Source organism: Ruditapes philippinarum, unplaced genomic scaffold, assembly GCF_026571515.1.
Source record: "Ruditapes philippinarum isolate M1 unplaced genomic scaffold, ASM2657151v2 ctg3550_1_1_1_1, whole genome shotgun sequence".
NCBI lineage: Eukaryota > Metazoa > Mollusca > Bivalvia > Venerida > Veneridae > Ruditapes > Ruditapes philippinarum.
In genome coordinates, this window is record NW_026857279.1 from 13,076 (window position 1) to 30,611 (window position 17,536).

The following is a 17,536-nucleotide window of genomic DNA, read 5'->3' on the forward strand; positions in this document are numbered from 1 at the left end:
CGTATTTCATGCTTAACAGTTATCCGAGAAAAAACATAAGAGTAAGAATAACATGAAAACCCTTCTGACATCTTCTGTTCCTTGACTATACTAAATAACAATAAACAATATTTTGTTTACGCCAATGTATTTGACCAAAACAATTTTAATGTTCATGATAGTTCTGTTGTAGGAAAGATTTACAGGCCATTATTTCGTCACGCGAAATATTATAGTAGAAAGTTGATGTAACACGATGTATAAGATATGTTGACTTTTTTAAATTTAAATGTAAAATCTTTAATTTCATATTTAAAGTCACATGTGTCCTTGACGGTAAATAATGTATGGTTAAAGTACATTGTCAATATATTATTTTGAGATGTTTTCACTATACGACATATACGTATTTAATGTTTAACATTATATTGTGTGTGTATTTTTTTAGTTACCGTAGAAAAACGTAAGAGTAAGAGTAACATGAAAACCCTACTTACATTTCCTGGTCCTGCACTATCCTAAATTACAATAAACAATATTTTGTTAACGCCAATGTATTACAAAATAACAAAAAATAACATATTTTTAATGTTCATAAAATAACTGTTTTTATATTAAATGCAAATAAATTCTTGATGGGAGGATAGAAAAAAACAACACGAGAATATAGATTTAGTTTTGTTTCTAAACACCGTATCGGCTTAAATTACAAAAAATAACACAAATTTTAATATTCATAAAATAACTGTTTTTATATTAAATGCAAATAAATTCTTGATGGAAGATATTTTGAGATGTTTTCACTATACGACATATACGAGGGGAAGTCAGAAAATATCCGGACTTTTGACTCGTTCTCGAGAACCATTCAACATTTTAAAAAAAAATCTTTCTACTCTTTTTCAAAATATTCTCCACCTACGTCTACGCACTTTTGCCATCTTCGTGGGAGCTTTTGTATTCCCGCTGTGAACCATGACGTAGACCTATGTTTTAGGTACTGTGTAACAGCAGATATCAAGGCCGCCCTGGTCTTATATTTCTTTCCAGCAAGCATTTTTTTCAGTTCTGGAAACAAATAAAAATCACAGGGGGCGAGGTCTGGGCTATAAGGAAGGTGAGACAACAATTGCCATTTGTAAGAGTTGATAACCTCCAATGTAGCTGGGGCGGTATGGAAGGGGCGTTATCGTGAAGAAGGACATTTTTCTGTGCTAACCTCGGACGCATTTGCTTCAGCTTTTCTCTGAGATTTTTCAGAATTACTTCAGAATAGTACTTGGCGGTGACAGTTTGACCTTTTGGCATGAAATGAGTTAGTATCATTCCTCGTGAATCCCAAAAGGCAACAAGCATGATTTTGCCAGGCAAAGGAGACAGCTTAAACTTTTTAGGAGGTGGGGAACCAGCTCGTTTCCGCTGGCTTGACTGAGCTTTTGTCTCAGGTTCGGAATAATGAACCCACATCTCATCTCCAGTGATAATGCGGTTCAAAAACTTATCTCTTTCACGATTAAAACGACTTAAATGTTCTTGAGCATTGGTTACTCTGGTTGCCTTTTGATCTGCGGACAGCTATCGAGGCACCCATCTGGCACCTTGCTCATGCCTAGGTGTTCGTGTAAAATCTTGTGTGCCGATGCCTTACCGATGCTAAACTTATTGGCTACCTCCTCCAAAGTTACTCGACGATTTTTGTTGACAAAAGCTTTAACAAATGCTACCATTGTTTGGGTCACCGCCTCAGCTGGCCGCACAGTCCTAGGCCTGTCACAAGCACTTGTTCTGCCTTCACGAAACTGAGAAACCCAGTTGTAGAAGGTTGAACGTGATACACATTTATCAGAAAATCTTTTTTAAGCCTCTGAAAGATGTGGCAGGGCTTTTCACCTACACTTTATAACAGAGCGTTATTTTTCTAACAAAGAGTCCATGATAGACGAAACACCTATCATATATCATAGGGCAAAATACTGTGTATACTCAACTATCATTGAAAATAAACTGACCACGTTATTGGCGAATGAATGTAGTTTTCACCAATATATAATGTGTGTATATAGCTGCACGTGGAAAGAGAGGAGCATGAAAAGTCCGGGTATTTTCTGACCGTCCCTCGTACGTATTTAATGTTTAACATTATATTGTGTGTGTATATTTTTAGTTACCGTACACAAACTTTAGAGTAACATGAAAACCCTACTTACATCTCCTGTTTCTCTAGTAGCCTAAATTACAATAAACAATTTTTTGTTAACGCCAATATGTATTACAATATAACAAAAAATAACAAATTTTTAATGTCAATAAAATAACTTTTTTTTTATATAAAATGCAAATAAATTCTTGATGGAAGGATAGAAAAAACAACACGAAAATATAGATTTAGTGTTTCGTTTCTAAACACCGTATCGGCTTATGCCTCCATCAGGATAAATATCAAAACAAACAACATACTACTCAATACGTAACGATAAAATGACGAGAAAGGGTACAATTAAAATATGCATCTTTATTAAATGTTTTGATTATAATTTAGTTACGTATTCATCAAGAAATATGCCCCAGCCCCAGGGAGCAGGGTCAATTTTGACCCCGGCGTTATAATTTGAACAGCTACAAAATGTTTAACGCAAGATTTCTAACCTTTATCCAATGTCAATTCAGAGGAGGAAAGGATGTTTTAACTTTTTTACTACGTTATAATTAAAGCAAAACCTATGATACCCGGGGAGGGGCAAATTTTTAAGTTGTTCATTTCTGTAGAAGATTTTGATTTATTTGATATTTTGACTAGTGGCTGCGCCACTCGTGATAATATGGACATGGCGCTCACTCGATAAAATAAATTATACTCTTCCAAAGAAATAAACAAACATTTATCCTCAAGAATTCATAACCACAGCGAAGGTCTGATATAACTGTATAATGGGACATCTTGTTCAAAATAATCCATAAATAAACTGACCATTTAACTTTCTATTGTAATATCAAGTTTGTAGTACATATTGATAATCGTTTCAAACCAACCTAAAAAATTATTAGTTTGTAGTTAAGTTGTAACATATAAATAATTTCAACTGTAGCCAATCTACTATTATTTTAGTTCTGTTGTAAGAAAGATTTACAGGAAATTATTTCGCCATGCGAAATATTATAGTAGAAAGTTGATACATCTAGCTGTATTAGATATGTACTTTTGCATTTAAATGTAAAATCTTGTATTTCATATTTAAAGTCAGATGTGTCTTTGACGAATGACGGTAAATCATGTATGGTTTAAGTACATATTCAAGATATTTTGATATCTTTTCAGTATACGACGTGTACGTATTTCATGCTTAACAGTTATCCGAGAAAAACATAAGAGTAAGAATAACATGAAAACCCTACTGACATCGTCTGTTCCTTGACTATACTAAATTACAATAAACAATATTTTGTTTACGCCAATGTATTTGACCTAAACAATTTTAATGTTCATGATAGTTCTGTTGTAGGAAAGATTTACAGGCCATTATTTCGTCACGCGAAATATTATAGTAGAAAGTTGATGTAACACGATGTATAAGATATGTTGACTTTTTTAAATTTAAATGTAAAATCTTTAATTTCATATTTAAAGTCACATGTGTCCTTGACGGTAAATCATGTATGGTTCAAGTACATTGTCAATATATTTTGAGATGTTTTCACTATACGACATGTACGTATTTAATGTTTAACATTATATTGTGTGTGTATTTTTTAGTTACCGTAGAAAAACGTAAGAGTAAGAGTAACATGAAAACCCTACTAACCTCTTCTGATGCTGGACTATCCAAAATTACAATAAACAATATTTTGTTAACGCCAATGTATTACAAAATAACAAAAAATAACATATTCTTAATGTTCATAAAATAACTGTTTTAATATTAAATGCAAATAAATTCTTGATGGAAGGATAGAAAAAAAACAATACGAGAATATAGATTTAGTTTTGTTTCTAAACACCGTATCGGCTTAAATAACAAAAAATAAGAAATTTTAATGTTCATAAAATAACTGTTTTTATATTAAATGCAAATAAATTCTTGATGGAAGGACAGAAAAATCAAAACGAGAATATAGTTTTATTTTTGTTTCAAAACACCGTATCGGCCTCCATCAGGATAAATATCAACAAACAACATACTAATCAATACGTAACGATAAAATGAAGAGAAAGTGTACAATTAAAATTCATATTTATTAAAAGTTTTGATTATAATTTAGTTACGCATTCATCAAGATATATGCCCAAACCCCGGAAGTCTGGCCAATTTTGACCCCTGCGTTATAATTTGAACAGCTACAAAATGTTTCACGCAATATTTCTAACCTTTATCCAATGTCAATTCAGAGGAGGAGAGGATGTTTTAACGTTTTACTATTTTATAATTAAAGCAAAACCTATGATACCCGGGGAGGGACAAATTTTGACACAAGAGGCAACATTTAAACAACTTTGGTAGCGGTCCACTAGACAATGTTTCATGTCAGATATCTTATCTCTAGCCTTTGTCGTTTTAGAAAAGAAAATTTTTTAAATGTTGTTACTATATGTAAATGATGAAAATCAATTAACCCGGGACAAGGCCAATTTCGACCCCATGTCTATAACTCTTGAGGCCTACTTTACTATTTTTAGGCCAAATGTATAATCTCTAGCCTTTTTCACTTCAGGGAAGTTGTTCTTACAATATACATATAAGGAACACCTATAAACCTTCGTGATGGGATCAATTTCTACACTTAGTCTAGAGGAAAAAATTGAATAATTTTGATAGAGGATATATTGATGATATCATACACTCTGTGCCTTGTATTTTCAGGCAAGATGAATCTTCAAGGTTTTATGATATTTAAATAACAAGAATCAATTACCCCAGGGGTCGGGCCAATTCGACCCCATGGATATGATTTAAACAATCTTTGTAGAGATAAAATTTTTAATGTTATATGCCAAATATCTAACCTCTAGCCTTTGCAATCTAAGAGAAGACGATTTGTAAATTTTCACTATATACATATAAGGAAAACCTGTAATAATCGGGACGGACCAATTTAGACATTAGAGGCGAAGTTTATAGAAATTTGGTGGAAGACCTATATCTATATACGCTAAATCATGTATGGGTTAAGTACATAGTCACGACATATACGTATTTAATGTTTAACATTCTATTGTGTTTATATATATTTAGTTACCATAAAAAATCGTAAAACTAATAGTAAAATGAAAACCCTACTTACCAGTTTTGTTCCTTTTCTATCCTAAATAGCAATAAACAATATTTTGTTAACGCCAATGTATTACAAAATAACAAAAAATATTAATGTTCATAAAATTATTATTTTTATATTAAATGCAAATAAATTCTTGATGGAAGGACAGGAAAAACAACACGAGAATATAGACTTATTTTTGTTTCTAAACACCGTATCGGCTTATGCCTCCATCAGGATAAATATCAAAACAAACAACATACTAATCAATACGTAACGTTAAAATGAAGAGAAAGTGTACAATTAAAATATGCATATTTATCAAAAGTTTTGATTATAATTTAGTTACGCATTCATCAAGATATATGCCCCAACCCCCGGAAGCCGTGTCAATTTTGACCCCGGCGTTATAATTTGAATAGCTACAAAATGTTTCACGCAAGTTTCTAACCTTTATCCAATGTCAATGCAGAGGAGGAGAGGATGTTTTAACTGTTTACTATTTTATAATTAAAGCAAAACCTATGATACCTGGGGAGGGGCAAATTTTGACACAAGAGGCAACATTTAAACAACTTTGGTAGCGGTCCACTAGACAATGTTTCATGTCAGATATCTTATCTCTAGCCCTTGTCGTTGTTTCTATATGTAAATGATGAAAATCAATGACCCGGGACATGGCCAATTTCGACCCCAGGTCTATAACTCTTGAGGCCTACTTAACTATTTTTTTTCACTATTTCTATGCCAAATTTTGAGTCTCTAGCCTTTTTCATTTCAGGGAAGTTGTTTTTACTATATACATATAAGAAAAAACTATAAACCTTCGTGATGGGATCAATTTCTACACAGGAAAAGATTTGAACAATTTTGAGAGAGGACATATTGATGAATCTACAAGGTTTTATGATATGTACATAATAAATGTCAATAACCCTAGGGGTCGGACCAATTTTAGCCCATGGATATGATTTAAACAATCTTTGTAAAGATCTATTACTCAATGTTTCATGCAATATATCTAACCTCTACAGTAGCCTTTGCAATCTAAGAGAAGACGATTTGTAAATGTTCTCTTTATACATATAAGGAAAACCTATAACAATCGGGACGGACCAATTTAGACATAAGGGGCAAAAATTGAAGAAATTTGGTGGAAGACCTATATATATATCATATCATATACAAAATACATGTATTAACGGTCTGGGTCTTAGCTTTCAATTAAAAAAAAATAAACCTGACACATTTTACACTCAAAATTTAATTTGTAATAAACGGTTCAGATTGGATTTATTTATACGTGCTGATTCATACACTTTCAATAACATTGTAAGAGTAATATGAAGAACTACTTACCTTTTCTTTTTCTGTGTAATGCTAAATAACAATAAACACTATTTTGTTCACGTTTATGTATTTGAAATAACAAAATTTTCCTTGTTTTTTTATCCTAAAATCAAGAATATATTTGCCGTTAAGATATATTTTAACGGCAAATATATTCTTGATTTGAGGATATAAAATCAGCAACAACACATGAATATAAAATAATTGTTCCTAGTTATCAACGTGTCGGTTTATTTCACTTTCTATATTATCCTAAATAACAAAAACAATATTTTGTAAAATAACAATATCATTGTATTGAAAAACTATATTCATTAACAAAGTCACGCTAAATCGTTGACAATCAATAAGTTAAAACAAAACATACTGAAAAGTGTGTTCATTCTTAGAATCGTGGAAACCTGTTATTATGTTACATTCATATTAATTATAGTTTTGTTATTCATAGTTTATTTTGCTGTTGTTTTACGTTAAATGTTGTGATATTGTGTGATATTCTACTAAATGTTTAATAATACTGACCTTACAGACGTGGTGACGTATCGCCGTATATAAAATAATGCACCCGACGGCAATAAGATTTCCAAACATCCAATTGTCGAGCCATAACAAAGTTGCAACCGGTTGGACCTTATTATATATCCCTGCCCAGTGCATAATGATTGTTGTCATAGCAGCCCCGCAAAGTGTAATCCTTGGTGTAAAGTTATCATCGAACAGAAGGGAAAATGTACTAATCACAACTAGAACAATTGGAGTACCTATAATTGTATTGTTTGCCGGACAATTCCTTTTGATGTTCAATATCGTGGTCAATGTAGAAAAATTACCACCTGAAATTTAAGTTAATCTTACTAAAATTTTAAGTGTTCTATATATTCTCACGCGTCTACTTTTAAGAATTATAAATGTCAGTTTCGATACTACCTTATATGAATTTTTAATACAAATAAGAAGAACAATTATAATTCTTTTAACTTAAAGAACAATATTTAATGAACAATTATAGTGGTACATTTCAGAGTAATCATGCAATATACAATACAAGAAAATACAGTAAAGAATATCTTAGTACTCCCTTTTAAATCCCATCTAATTTATTTAGGAAGATTTAATTTTGTAGTTGCGTAGAAAAGTGAAAATAACTTTATTCAATGAATGGCTTTGGAATGTTAACTAACGTACCTGAATCTATCACGTAATACGCGACTGTTTCAGATTTCTTAAGTAAGACACTTTTTGTACTCTGTACTTGATCCATCACAGGATTATCAGATAACCAAGAAAGTTGAACATCCTCTTGAGTAAATGCATCTAAAATTTTAAAACATACAATCATTATATGTATGTAAAGTGTCAAGCAATTAAAATCATGTGTTTTAATGAAAGTGACATTATGCTCATTTTTTCATTGTCAAGTTTAACTGATTTGACTATGTATTTTGAAAGATCGACTGTTATAATGTTGATTGGCCGATAATTGATACTGGTACATATTAGAATAAAATAAAAAAATCTGCCTCAAATATAAAAAAGCTATCCACTCTTAAATAGGACGTTACAAGTAAATTCCGATGGATGTTTCCTTTGGTCATGCGAGTTATTCATCGTTCATGCGGAATTAATTATTAAATTGAAAAAAATTATGGCAACATTTTTAACTTATTTCGTTTTCACCTGTTCACTCATAATATATTCTTACATGGGCATACTGTCACTTTTATAACTTTAAAGTGTTGAAAACGGGTTAAAACAAAGGCAGTTCTGATGAGAGATAGATATAGGTCGTACATGTAGCAACAACCCAGTTCTTGATAATGTGTATCTTTTCAAACAATAAAAACGTTTTCAGAATTGATATGCGATTTTCAAACTTTGATTTGTGTATCAATACAAAATATTTATAAGAAAGGCATACTTAAATGAAATAACTTCAAATATAAAGGTGATGCTTACACCTTTGAAATTGTATCCATATTCTCAATAGAAGTTATGCTCATTTTCAGATAAATTGCTTTGCATCTGGTCAGCCTTCATAACATTGCAAAAGAGAAACTTTATATTTCATGCAAATTTATTTACGAGGCAATAACGTGCAGTTTCTTTTGATAATTGACGCCTGAATCCAAAAAACACCTTTGGTGTCATGTTGTGGGAAAAAACCTTTTTTTTAAATTTTTATTCTTAATTATCTTTGGGGGGTCCTGTTTTTGATCGGGGATAGGTTTTTTTACTTCCAAAACCCAAATTCTCCTTTCAGCTGTAGGTTCAAAAATTTAGACAGTGGCTTTGGCTGTTTAAAGAGAGGGAGTATAAAAGGGTTTTAAAGACCACGGGTTTCTTCTCAAAGTATCTGACTGAAGAAAAATACTGTCACTAAAACTTAAACTGGATGGGCACCACATGCACTATACTGTGCTGGTGCGACATATATACACCAAAACATCGACATCAACAACAACAACAACAATAATACAAAATACGCACGCACGCGCGCACACGCCCATTACAATAACAATTTAAAAAACCTTACAGCTTTTGGAGAGTTATCAAGTTGTTGCTCATCATTACGGGTAATAATCGAGATTTCAAATGCATCCAAACAACATTCTTGTCGTAAACCTGTAATCAAAATTATAATTTGTCTTTTTTATATAACGACAGAAAAAAGCAGGCCACTTTCTTGACTATTTTCACCTTTATAAAAATAATAAAAGTATCTGTAGGTAACAAAGGTGCACGTACCTTGACAATATAAAAATATAAAAGTGCCATTTGAAACTTTTTATATCAGATTTTGTCACATTAGCGTAATGAATACGAGATTTGTTATTCCTGAAAGGTCATATTATTTCAGCTGCATTTGTTTAAGATTAAATTGACACATCAAATTAATAGACACAATGTGATTGCTTGTGTAAATAATTGCTAAGCCACCGCATCATACAGGACAATGCACATTTGACCTTTGATCAAACACTGTAGCTGTTTTATAGACATGTGCTCATGCCAAAGGTCTGAGTTCTTAAATTTTATTGTTCAGCACAGGATTTTTAAAAATATGTATTATATGAATGGCCTCCGGGTCAAAGACAATTTCTGCCACATCACAAAAATTTGAACAACTTTTGTAAAGGTTTACTTAATAATGTTTCACGCCAAATATCTAAACTGTAGCTCTTGTGGTTTTAATCTAAAATTATTTTCTCTATGTATAAGGAAAATATATGCTGAACCTGTTCCCTTGCATTGAAGCCGTGCCTATTTTAATTGCAGTGTTTTTATATGAAAATAAAAGATCCAAACTTTACAGTGTTGAAGAAAAGGTTTTGAATTTTTTACTCAATGCATATAAGGATAAACCATGATTTCCCAGGCCGAGGCTATAGGATGAACAATTTTTTGTAGATTTGTAGAAGTTTGCAAGATTATTCATGCTGAATATCTAAGAACTAAGTCTTGTAGTTAAAGAAAGATTAATCTTTAAGTAGTTATTGTATGTATACAAAGAAAACCCATGACACCCTGGGCGAGGCCAACTTTGACCCAAAAGCTGTATCTTGACCGATTTTTGAAGAGGTGTATTAGATAGTGTCGAATGCAAAAATATCTAAGCTCTAGTACTGAAAGTTATGAAGAAGAATTTTTTTTAAGAATGCCAATAATCATGTACATGAACCCCCGGGGCGGGCCATATTTGAAAATATGACTGTTATTTGAAAATTCTAAGTAGACGGCCAGCAGGTTATGTCTTGTGCAAAATATCTTTGCTCTGCGCCTTTTGGTTTTTAAACAGAAGAAGGAGTTTAAAAAATATTTCGGTTGCTATGAGAGGAACATTGTTGGAGGCCCTTCACCAAAGGAATAATGCTGAGAAAATTGGTTGCAATTGTATAATTTGCACGCACACACACACGCACGCACACACGCACCAACGCACACACACGCATACATACGCACGCACGCACAAACACACATACAAACACACACTCACACAGGTTGATCGCTTTATACCATCGCTTTGCAGATACTGCGGTGGCTTAACAAAAATATAAATCATTTCCATAATGAAAGTTTAGAATATTAAAACAAAAATTTCAAACTATTATTAAGTATCAACAGCTTCGCATTAATACCTGTGATTGAACACTACGTTTCCGGAGCTGTTAAAAACAATCAACTCGTTTGTACTACCAAAGCCAGTAATATAAGGTTCGCGGTTCTCCAAGATAAATATATCAGGGACCCATGGTTTTAATTTAGCTGAACCACGAATTATTAAAGAAGGATATGACGCTTTTGCTGAGTAATCTAAACGACTGTCAATCCAATGCATAATCACTGTAGTAAGGCCCGAAATTTCCTGTAATTTTTAAGACATAAAATGAATCATCCTGGTAGTGTTTTGAAAACTTATATAAGAAATTGATATTTTGCATAGTATGACAATACTCTTTGTCAAACTGAATTGTATGAGATTGCAATTTTCCGTCTTTTAAGGCATCGCCTTTTGGTTAATAACGATCCCGTTTTAATGCATAATATTTTACAAGTTTTATTTTTAAAAAGTTGATAAATTATGACTTACACTTTTATACTGTAAAATAGCATTGTTGTTATATATCAAAATCAAAATGCTATAGTTACAAATGCTTTTATTCCTTTATATTACTAAAATCAATACCCAAATAACCATCCACCTTATGTTTGGTTTGTAAAAAAGTGATTATTCTCCTTTTTTTAAAAATCCAAACAAAATGAGGCTACATGGCCAAATATATGCTCTGCACCTTGTTGGTTTGAAGAAAAAGAATTATTGGACATGAATACTTTAAGAAATCAATTAAAGAAAATCTGTCCCCAATAAGGTCAAACGGAGGTAGCGTTGTAAATAAACAACTGCAGGTACTCTAGACATCTTCATTGGTGTACGAAGTTTGCAACTTGTTGCTATTTGGTGAATTTACATTTTATAAGTAACGATGGTTGTTACTAATAAGACCGACATCATTCAAATTAATGAAATCATATAAACCTATGAATAAAAATAAATATATAAAATAAAGTTTGAAAAAACATAAATAAGCACTACATTTTGAAAATAAAGGAAGGTAACACACATATCTTTTGAAGGAATCATATCAATAAATTCATACATTGTTATTTCCCTTTGTACTATGTAGCTTTGAGATTTTTTAAATAAAGGCCTAGGTCAATGCCTATGTATTGGACGCACGGCGCGAAAAAACCGGCCTTAATAACTTTTTTTTCGAAATTTGGTTTTTATCTTATTTTTGTAGAGATTTTCTTTCTGAATAAGATAGTGAAAATTGTTTTCAAATCAAAAGATTATTTTTTGATATACCTATTTAAAGAACGTCCTATATTTGAACACTTTGTAAACAAATTACGTCGAAAAAAAAATTTGTTGTTTATTTATTGAAGAAATTTAAAGCGGCTATTTTATTTATCCTAAATCAACTCAATTATTTTGATCTAACTTTAAAAAAGTTAGTTTCAAAGTTTATTTCAGAACTCAATTTATGTACACAAATGACAGTATGAGCTATAACATATACGCATACATTACATTTAGAGGCATAGCATACACATGAAAATAATAATATTAATACAATTCATCTTAACAAAATGGAGAGACACGCACTTTTAAGAACATGATGAATAAATATGTAGAAATGTTATCTATTCTCAAATTTTGTGATTATTTCCTTAAATAAACAAAACATTATGTATTCATTACAATTAGTTATTATATTCATATTCATAATAGATTTAAGGTATTAGCATCCTAATGCATTACCTCCGCTTTAAAGAGTATTCAAATAGGCTAGAACTACTGTTAACTACATTGAAAATGAGGGCCATGGGTTCAATCCCCAGAAGGGTCAACTTTTTTTTCTTTCTATTTTTCTTTTAACAAACAGATTTATGTATCTCTCATGTCCCATTTGGAAAGAAAAAAAGTGTTGAATTTTGATTTTTTAATTTATATAGGTATTTATTGGCTAAACTATGCTAACTCTAGTAATAAATATGGTACCTGATATTTTCAAAGAATAATATAATCAAAACTAGACGGTAAAAGTATTTCATATTTTACAAGATCAACCATTATACTTTTTTTTTTTTAAAAATTAGGGAAACTTTGAAAACAGGCGCTCATTTGGGTAAATTTTAAGAATTTTTTGAATAAGGCTCGCTAAGTAGAAAAATGGTCAGACACGTGGTAAAAATAGTTTTATACAGATTTCATGAATTTTAAGTAGAAACCATAATTTTGCTTATGTGGATTGTTAGCTGAATGATATTATTTGTTTCTTACCAAAAATGTATGGGAAAACATTTTCATTAGAATGTTATTGCAGATTATTTAAAGGTTCCTCATTTCTAAAAAAGGGCCCTCATAACATCCTCACAGCGTACACTCCATCGTCCACTGTGACTTCCGCTTGCGAGCGAGCTGTACACGGAAAACGCCACCGTAGAGAGAAAAATAGGTACAATATTTCAATACAGAATAATCAGAAAAGAAATTCTACTTTTGTAAGTAAGAGTTAGATTAAATAAACCTTATCCAGCCTATATCCTGCAGTAAAATATCTTTTTCCGTTAACAAATGCGATTTCTCACCACAATTTTCCAGAAATGCCTTTTTTGTTGACACCAAACAACGATTTTAAAGCTTACCAAGTAATATACGACCAAATCCACTTAATGCTTTGAAGATCTACTATTTTAGCACCAAATAAAAAAGAAATACCCGTTTTGAACATATCGGTTAAGAAAATATTGACAATAAACTGGCACTGGTGAAGTTTAATCATTGTACGGTTGCTTGCTAAATCTGAAAAACAATTCGTCCAGTTGCTTGCGAGGTCACTGTACTGTTGCTTGCGAGCTTACTGGCATTATATAACGTCTAAATAGTTTGAAAATTAACTTCTCAGCAATGTTTTAACACTTAAAATGTATTACTTTATTGAATTATGACGTATTCAAGTTTCAGCATGTAATTTTTAACTGACGGCAGGTTTGAACTATTTTGCCCTGATAACGGCGTAAGTCTACTTTGAACATTAATTTTCTTTACCCTATGTTAAAATAGTTGCAGAGATGGTTAATTATTTTGATTTTTCAAAGAGCATATAAAACATATAGCATCTCTTTACCGGCGTATATGTTACTGATCTAAATAAATATGTTACTTGTTATTATTATCACAATTATTTTAGACATTTAAATTTTACACAGCAGAAAGTTCATCTCTGCATCGTGTATACATGAACAGTTATTGTTATATTTTTTATTTTATTTTGTTATTACTGAGCATGCAGGTACACTCAACATTATTTTAATACTTTTCACATCTGATTTTCTGTGATTCATTTACTTATTCATTTTACCATTTTCTAATGTCTTTAATAATTCTAAATAATAATAAACTATTTTGATAATGTAAGCATGACTTTTTTATTTTCAGCAAGACTCATTTTGTAGTAATATGTAAAACTTAAGTTGTAACATGACACATTGGTTTATCTTTGTCGTGTTGTCCCAAACTCCGCGCACCGGTTACGCTACGGCCAATCCTGTAAGGGGAGATCACTGCGTAGGAGATTGGTGTTGTCCATTATCAAAATTTTTATTCCTTTTGAAATGTCCATATGCCTTAAGATATGAACAGCTTTCAAGCCCCAATGAAATTGTCTATACATGTGAAAGAAACGGTCTACGGTCTAAGACATCTGGTTGAATTGCGACAAATGAATTTCTAGAGCATTATAGAACTAACAAATGTCAAAGCCTTATAAAATGCTCATATAATCAATAGAATAAACTGTAAACATTTGTTTGGAAAAATTATAGCTAAAACTATGAGCTAGTCAGGTTTCAACCGAAGTCTGGATAAAACAACACCTACTATCTAAGTATCTAACTCATTGAGGTCAAAATAATATTCTTGTATCCATATCATTTTCAGAACTATCGTAGTTAAGTTAGACTTCAAAAAGTATACAGTGAAAGCATATTCATGACACATTTTCTGCTTGTAGGAGAAAGTCCTTTGCATCACTTCGTTCAATAAACGCCGTATGTTTCATCTTTAAACACTTATTAAAATATTGTGAGTACACAGTTTGCCAGTAGGTCATTATTAGATGTCCGACAAACCACCGTATCTGTTTTCTGCTGTTATCTTATTTTCATTTAATCTATGATATTCTCGTACAGGCTGAACTCCTCGTCCTGAAAATGCCGGTTGTGATATTTCCCCGCTTTTTCTTTTAGCACGTTTACGCTTCGCTCTGAATGGATGGTCAAATATATGGTTGCTACAATAGAAAAAGCAAAACAAAAGCAGTACTCTATAGGCATACAGAGCCAAACATAATAAAAATCATTAACTTTATTTCTTTTTATTTTACATTCTAAAGTAGTAATCAGTCAAATCGCTACCTTGCTTGAAATAGGTGCTTGGTATAATTGTTTAAATATTTCTTCCATCAAAAAATTATTAGAAGTATTTTTGTACTGTGATACATACCGTGGGCAAATTCTGGAAACGTACCCTGGTGTCATATAACATGTCTGATCAAAACAGACTTTCTTGGTTTTCTCCCCAAGGAATTATAAACTCTTTTTTAAATTTCAATTCTTTGGGAATGATATTGATTTTTTTTGAGTATAACTTGACACTTTGCCCCTCTTTGATAATAATTCTTATCTTCAGGTTCTCGTCAGGATGTCTTATAATCACATGATCTATTAATTCACAGAACTGTTTACATTCTAAATCACAATAGATGCACATATATGTCTCCATGATGAGCATTAACTACAAAAAAGAGAAGTTACAATAACATTAAATATACGTCGAACATCATGTCATGTAAATATGTTAATTGCAGTTAAATTAAATCACTTAAAGTTACATTAAATAAATTTCATAATATCAGAAATAGCGACATTTCATTAATAATTGGGTTTTATATCGACTCCAGATCTTATTTTGGTGTCCAGACAACCAAAATGAGTTTTATAAGCATAAAAAATGGACAACCTCATTGTGGTGAAATAGGAAGTACAATATCTATTTGCATGAGAAACTCCGCGTTCAGATCATCCGTACATCAATATTAAATCAACAAACATGACTATAAGTAGCAGTCCTAATTTAACGGTATATTTCCGCATTGTAACGGATGTTTTCATACAAATTTAATCTTTTTTATGAGATGATTACTTTTTACTGAACCTCAGGCCTAGTGCACCGTGAAGTTAAACGGTTAAAATGTGTTTGCACAAGAAAATCTCATATTTGTTGTGTTCCGGATAGCAACTATAACACTGTGACGTAGCGCATACACAAGCTGATTATAATCTTCATTTGCATGTTAAAATTCGTATACGAACTTTAGTGTTACCGTGGGGTTTTCCGTTTAAAATCCTAATTTGTGAACAATATTTTTTGAGATTTACAACAAGACTGTTAAAAAGGTTAATGAATCTGTAGAATGCTTGGTTTTTAGGCCGACGGCAAAAATATTTTTACATATTTATTTAATGTAACTTTAAAGTATATATTAGTATTGCAATTTACCATCACAAAGTTTGACATACATTAGTTATTAAACCCACATTTATTTTTATTTTGGTTTAAATGCATGGCTAATGCCATTGTTACCTTTAAAATGGGCCAACTGTTCAAGAATTGTGTTTTTAATTGTAAAAAAAATTTGTAGCTTGCTCCCAGGCAACCGTACAGTTTTTTTTCAAGTCCTCATAAGCACGTACAGAGAGGTAGCAAGCAACCGTACAGTGAGGGAACATCAACAGTTGCTAATTCATTGTCAATATCTTCGCAACCAAGACGTTTACAAATAACATTTTTTAATTTTCTGGTGCTTAGAACATAATTCTCGATAGCATCAAAAAGATTTGTTCAAATATTAGGTTTAAAGCTTTGAAATCGTCGTTTGATGCAAACAATTTTTTTTTTTCGGGAAATCTGAGTGAGAAACCGCATTTTGTCTGAAATATATGTTTACACATTAGAATATTGATTATGAATAATTTAGTTTATGTCAGTACCACACATATAAGTAAAATAAACCAATGATTTATTTATTTTGACATGTTTTACCTATTTTTCAGCCTTGTTCTGCGTTTTACGGTGTATATTTCGCTCGCAAGCGGAAGTCACTGTGGACGATGTAGTGTACGCTGTGATCCTAGCTTGAGCTCAGAAAGTGGCCATAACTTGATTTCCGTACGGTAAACTTTGTTAAAATTTTGCATACAGGTGTACTTTAAGGTATACATATGACATATGATGTCAATTTTTTAGTTTCTGATAGTGCCCATTAGGGTCCTAATACCTTAATAATTTATATATTTGGATGTTACATAATTTCGATCTAACATTCTTTTTCTTAGTACAGATTATTCATTGCATTCAAAGAAATAGCGGAATTTATCTCCAATACTTCCGGAGCTGTTACAAATTGTGCATTTACGTAAATTTAAATATATACCATTCCAACTTTCGGTTTCTACAGGAAGTCTTCTGTTTCTTGTTCTAAACTTAATTACATATCTGAATATGTTTTTGATGTGTTTATTAAATATGGTCCAAATTGGAATTTTTCTTTCAATGATTTATATTTTTTAAATTTACTCGATTCGTTTACTGTACAATACCAGTCGTTTAGAAATAAATCTGACAATTTTTGCTTCACATAAGCAACTAACCACTTATCATTAGGAAACATCTGATAGGTCCATACTATGGGGTTTCCACATTTGATAAACTACCACGTTTTTTTTATTCTTTACAACAGGACAGTATAGAAAATTGTAAAACAATTCAATAATGCCGTAATCGACATAGAAACAAGTAGTTTGAAATATGTATAAGCACTAAACTGTTATAACA

The 17,536-nt window shown here is 31.4% G+C and overlaps 2 protein-coding genes across 2 annotated transcripts in view; both read right to left on the reverse strand.

The window, feature by feature from the left end:
- Positions 1-7,106: 7,106 nt before the first annotated feature.
- LOC132749258 (uncharacterized) lies at positions 7,107-7,933 on the reverse strand (the record flags this gene model as incomplete). The annotated part of the gene is made up of 2 exons (XM_060738978.1): positions 7,765-7,933; positions 7,107-7,412 (listed from the first exon to the last, which is right to left on the reverse strand). Coding segments are annotated over exons 1-2 (460 nt in total), but the record flags the coding sequence as incomplete, so codon positions are not given.
- A 1,234-nt stretch (positions 7,934-9,167) lies between these two features.
- LOC132749257 (gamma-aminobutyric acid receptor subunit beta-like) overlaps positions 9,168-17,536 on the reverse strand; it is a 33,516-nt gene continuing 25,147 nt past the window's right edge. Inside the window, exons 4-5 of the mRNA XM_060738977.1 lie at positions 10,716-10,942; positions 9,168-9,201 (exon numbers count right to left, since the gene is read on the reverse strand). Coding sequence (XP_060594960.1) covers positions 9,168-9,201; positions 10,716-10,942 — 261 coding nt within the window. The remainder of the gene's footprint in view (positions 9,202-10,715; positions 10,943-17,536) is intronic.